This window comes from Gastrolobium bilobum, unplaced genomic scaffold (assembly GCF_033153095.1).
Source record: "Gastrolobium bilobum isolate Gb01-03AN ecotype WA unplaced genomic scaffold, APGP_CSIRO_Gbil_v1 utg68430, whole genome shotgun sequence".
In the NCBI taxonomy this organism is placed as follows: Eukaryota; Viridiplantae; Streptophyta; class Magnoliopsida; order Fabales; family Fabaceae; genus Gastrolobium; species Gastrolobium bilobum.
Window position 1 is genome coordinate 10,596 of NW_026899833.1, and position 5,241 is coordinate 15,836.

Here is a 5,241-nt window from a genome sequence, read left to right on the forward strand (position 1 = left end):
ATGAATCCGACCTGAGTAAGGTACTCTGTGACCACATCTGAAATGTTATCAAGAGCTGGTCCCCCCTGTAGTCTACCTCGTCGAGTCTTTAGTGCTCAAATCTTTTCCTTGTTCCACACTGCATGTGAAATGTGTCTGCCTAAGGAGGATGTCCCACTCGTATGATGTAGGAAAAACGTGTGTGGTGGTATCGATAGGCTTAGACTCGTGGTCGGATGAAGACCGAGGAGACTCGGATGATTACGACTCAAACTTATTAATATACTATAAAAAAATTACAAATTCATTGCTATAATTAATTTAAATTCAAATAATTTACATGTCTAGTACACTATTTAAAAAATATTAAATTACAAATACAATTTTTTTTAAATTTAATGTGCATCACTAAGCATAATGTATTCGTCATGTATGCCCTAAGTCACTACACAAAATAAATATGACGAACTACGATAATAATTAATATACATCTTAAATGTATGTATGCATAATCTAATTTATTAAGCATGAATAAAATTTTCTATGCATATATTATAAGTTACTATAATTCTCCTAAGTCACTAAGCATGTTATAAATCATTAACCATGTCGCAGAACAATATCCTACGTCACTATTCATACAATAAGTCATTAACAAATTTCATGGTCATTAACAACTTCCTAAGTCACTAATGATTTCTTAGGTTACTAACAATTTTCCAAATCACTAACAATGTCCTAGGTCACTAGTATAACATATCTATTGCTTTAATTAAATAATATAGAAAGCATATATTGAGACTTACTTGACTGACATAGTTTTGCTGTGCAAAAACTCATGGAAAAATCTATAGGGAAGTCAGAGTTAAATCTTAGTGAAAAAGTCGAGAAATGATGTGAAATGAAAAAGTGAAAAATGGGGTATATATAGGCTTGCTAGCTCTCACCTTTTTTGGGCAAGAATGGTCTCTCCTAATATGGACGAATTCTTGAGGGGGATCTCATCTTATTTGGACGAGAATGGTCTCGTCTTATTTAAGCAAGATTGAATGTAATAGATCATATCTAATAGATCATTAAATTAATTTCAATGAATGTAATATTATTATTTATTTAAATAATAATATTTTAAATTTTTTTGCCGATTGCTATTTGCTAATGTCCATAATGATGTTTGTCAATGAACATCATGACCAGTAGCAATGAGAGAAAGCCTTTAAATCAAGCGGTCCATAACTGTTTTTTATGGACCCATCTACAAAAACATCCCAAAAAATCATACTTGGAATTGACTGACCTACACGTCATGCACACTTTTTTTAAGTATTAAGTTGAATGTACTATTCTACAACCATCAATGGGAAAAAATATTCAGTGATCCTCTTTCTTTTTCCTTCTCTCTCCTCTTTTTTCTTTTCTCTCTCCCCTCTCTTCTCTTTCTCTCTCACTCTCTCTCTTATCACTACATATTCTCTCCATCAATGGGCTCTCTCTGAGTAGCTTCTAGTCTTTATAGCTAGAATATTTGCTCTCACCATGTGTGCTTAGTGAGTATGTCTTTTAGGGTGGATGAAAGGTTGTTGGTTAATGTTAGTTATTACCAACATAGAGATGTGAGATGTCCCACGTAACCAAACTACTTTTACACACTCATGAACACTGACCAATTCATATATATATATATATATATATATTTATATATTTAGGGAAATTATACTCTTATGCTACATAAGAGTCCTATCTCATTTTACACTCACATAAAAAGACGTGCCTCTTTTTTCTTTTTCTTTTTCTTTTTTTAAAAATTGATGGGTCCCACTTAATTTATCTCACAACATGAGATAGCTTCTGACATACAACAAGTAAAACCCATGCCATTATACCCCTTGTGATAACATCTTTTTATTCCTCAACTTCCTAGCTGTCTGTAAGTGTAGTTCTTCCTGAAACTCTCTTCCTTCCCGCTTTCTCCTCCATTAAACAAAAACCAAAAAGTTCAAACTGTTGATCAGCCTCAGTTTATCGAAGCAAATTAGACTTTTGGAATACCCTATTTCTAGAACCCAGATACAGAAATGTCTCGTATATATCTGATTTATTCTTCTTAAGATCAAACCATCCGTTATCTCATCAACTCAAATTCTTACTTGAGGAGGTAATTAAATGAGTTTCTTTCATGGTTTCAATTTGGCATAACTTCAGCAGCTCCTAAAGCTTCTTATCAGGGCTTCAAATTCTTGAAGTCTTACCCATTCACTCTACCTTTTTCTTTTTCTTTTTTCTCTGTCAGTGTTCATGGACTACTTGAAGGAAATAGAAGGCAAAAGAGTCCATGATTATCAGCAGAAAAAGAGTGATAAAATGGTAACCCCTATATGGTTTCCAGGACCAGTTATAATAGGTGCTGGTCCCTCAGGGCTAGCTGCAGCAGCATGCCTTAAACAAAAAGGTATTCCAAGCCTCATCCTTGAAAAAGCTGAATGCTTAGCTTCAATGTGGCAACTCAAGACTTATGATCGCCTTCGCCTTCATCTTCCAAAGCAATTCTGTCAACTACCTCTCATGCCATTTCCCAAAAACTTACCCTCTTATCCAACCAAACAACAATTTTTGGCCTACCTGAATGCCTATGCTGATCATTTTGACATAAAACCAGCTTTTGGAAAGACTGTGGTTAGTGCTGAATTTGATCATAGCTCTGGATATTGGAGGGTGAAGACTCAAAAATTGAAAAAGAAGGAGGCAGAATATGTTTGTAAGTGGCTGATAGTAGCTACTGGAGAGAATGCTGAGGGAGTGGTGCCTCAAATTGAAGGGATTGATGAATTTGAAGGGCCTATTATACATACTAGCTTGTATAAGAGTGGAAGCATGTTTTGTGGAAAGAATGTTTTGGTTGTGGGATGTGGAAATTCAGGCATGGAGGTTTGTTTGGATCTCTGCAACCATAATGCTCTCCCATCCCTAGTGGTTAGAGATACAGTGAGTATACTTAAAACTCATGATCTGCATCATGCCAAATTAAGATCTTCCATCACATGCTTTGTAGTAATATATATACCTAGCATGTTTAATTTTATACATATATAAAAATACACTTTCAGTTGATGTTTGGTACTAATTCTCTTGAAATCCAGTTTTAAAATGTACCAAATAGTCCCAGTTTTAAAATATATAGAAAAGTATGTTAAGAACCATGTTTTTGACAAAGCTGGAAACTGGAGAGTGAACACAGTCTGTTAACTATTATACTATATTTGATATAACTAGTATTATCAAAGAGTTTGTGTCATTGTTCTCTCACTTCATTGGAAACTGTTTGCATGCGCAAACAAGGTCAGCATCCCAAAGTCTTAGAATAATGTGACCTTTGAGTTGGAGATCAATCTTTTCTCTGCACAGAATCAATCACTGGTCAGGGTTTACAAAAATATCTGGAAGCATGAAAAGATATGATTGTCATTAGTCTCATCTCATGTCTACAATTTCCTAAAAAGGTTCTTAAGCACTTTACCTTTTTCATTTTTTATATTAACTATCATCTTTTTTCGTTGATGCAGGTGCATATCTTGCCACAGCAAATGTTAGGGAAATCAACTTTTGGTTTATCTATGTGGTTGCTTAAGTGGTTCCCAATACGTTTCGTGGATCAATTCTTACTCTTAATGTCACATCTAATGCTTGGGGACACAGCTCAATTTGGACTTCATCGTCCCAAACTTGGTCCTCTAGAGCTCAAGAACTTGTACGGCAAGACACCAGTTTTGGATGTTGGGACACTTGCTCAGATCAAAAGTGGTAAAATTAAGGTAAGATTGTCTCTACCCACCAATCAAATCCAAAAGAGTTTTCATCATGTTCTGCTTCCTTGTCTTAATCAACAAAATTTGCTTCTTCTTTTTTCCTCTAAGGCAAAGAAAGATTTAGAAGAAAAAAAATAAAATAAAAAACACATTTTTTTTCTTTCTGTTTCATTATTTCCAACATTAGATCTTGTCTATTATGTATAGGTTTGCCGGGGAATTAAACGACTATCACAGAATACAGTGGAGTTTGTTGATGGAAAAGTAGAGAACATTAATGCCATCATTCTAGCGACTGGTTACAAAAGCAATGTACCCTCTTGGTTAAAGGTGCTATTTCCTTTAACTCTTTGTTACTAACTTTGGCATATATATATATATAGCTTTGGTACTTACTCTCATAATTGATAATTAATATCAATGGAACATATATTCATATATTAATTGGGCTTGAAATAATTTGTACTATGATCAGGGAACTGACATGTTTAGTGAGAAAGATGGGTTGCCCCGGAAACCATTCCCAAATGGATGGAAAGGTGAAAATGGACTCTATGCTGTGGGATTCACTAAACGTGGCTTGCTTGGTGCATCTATTGATGCAAAGAGGATTGCAGAAGACATTGAACATAGCTGGAAAGCTGTTGAGGCCAATCATGTTATGGAGTTCCCTTGTTCACTTGCATGATGTGGGAAAGATGCAATTGTTTTAGGATTAGAAAATGAAGAATTGAAGGTTATATATTGCCTCTTCATGGTGTCTTTGACACAATGATTTGTACTAAAACATTTCCTCTCCAATTTGAGTACAACAGCCTCAAAAGAAGAAAAGGAGCTTGAGAAAGAAAAGAAAAAACCAAGAAGAGAGCATATAATATATATATATAGAATGTGTGATTCCCATGAATCTTGATGTGTAGTTTTAGTTTGGTTAGGTTGAATTTAATTAGGTTAAGTTGTTGTCATATTACAGATTTGTATATCTTGTACATTGCCGTATCTACCTAATTAGCTAGTTGAATTTTTTTTCAGAAAAAGGGTTGTTATAGTTTTTTTTTTTTTTTTTAATATTAGTTCTCCTAGGTTGCGCTGATTAAAGCTTATAAACAAATTTTATTCCAAGCGAGCATATTATGTAATGTATGTATCAATTTGACCTTGTTAATTATATAAATTATTTGTCAGAGATATAAATTAATGCTTTCTGATTTATATATCTTGTAATTAAGTTGGAGCAGGGGGACCATAAAAAATTATATTCTGATGGAAAACATTTGGAAAAAGGAACTCAAAAAAAGAGAAAAATCCAATAGCATCAAAAGAAACGTCCATTAGACTATGAAAAGGTCCCAATTCAAATGAAGATGATAGTGGCCTTCTTATTATCTATACAACTTATGCAAGTTACTTTTTTTCTTCTTTCAATATTTTTTTTTTCTTTCAATATTTTACAAGTAAA

The 5,241-nt window shown here is 33.8% G+C and overlaps 1 protein-coding gene across 1 annotated transcript; it reads left to right on the forward strand.

Moving 5' to 3' along the window:
• The first annotated feature begins 2,274 nt into the window (after window positions 1-2,274).
• Window positions 2,275-4,470, forward strand: LOC133293799 (indole-3-pyruvate monooxygenase YUCCA2-like). The gene is made up of 4 exons (XM_061492400.1): window positions 2,275-2,961; window positions 3,540-3,788; window positions 3,990-4,112; window positions 4,258-4,470. Exons 1-4 carry the CDS (start codon window positions 2,275-2,277, stop codon window positions 4,468-4,470), a joined length of 1,272 nt encoding a protein of 423 aa, XP_061348384.1.
• Window positions 4,471-5,241: the final 771 nt, after the last annotated feature.

Excerpts from the sequence above, each read along its gene's own strand:
- LOC133293799 (XM_061492400.1), top strand. The coding sequence starts at position 2,275 with ATGGACTACTTGAAGGAAATAGAAGGCAAAAGAGTCCATGATTATCAG. Across the intron at positions 2,962-3,539 it reads CCCTAGTGGTTAGAGATACA|GTGCATATCTTGCCACAGCA; the intron begins GTGAGTATACTT and ends TCGTTGATGCAG. Across the intron at positions 4,113-4,257 it reads ATGTACCCTCTTGGTTAAAG|GGAACTGACATGTTTAGTGA; the intron begins GTGCTATTTCCT and ends TACTATGATCAG.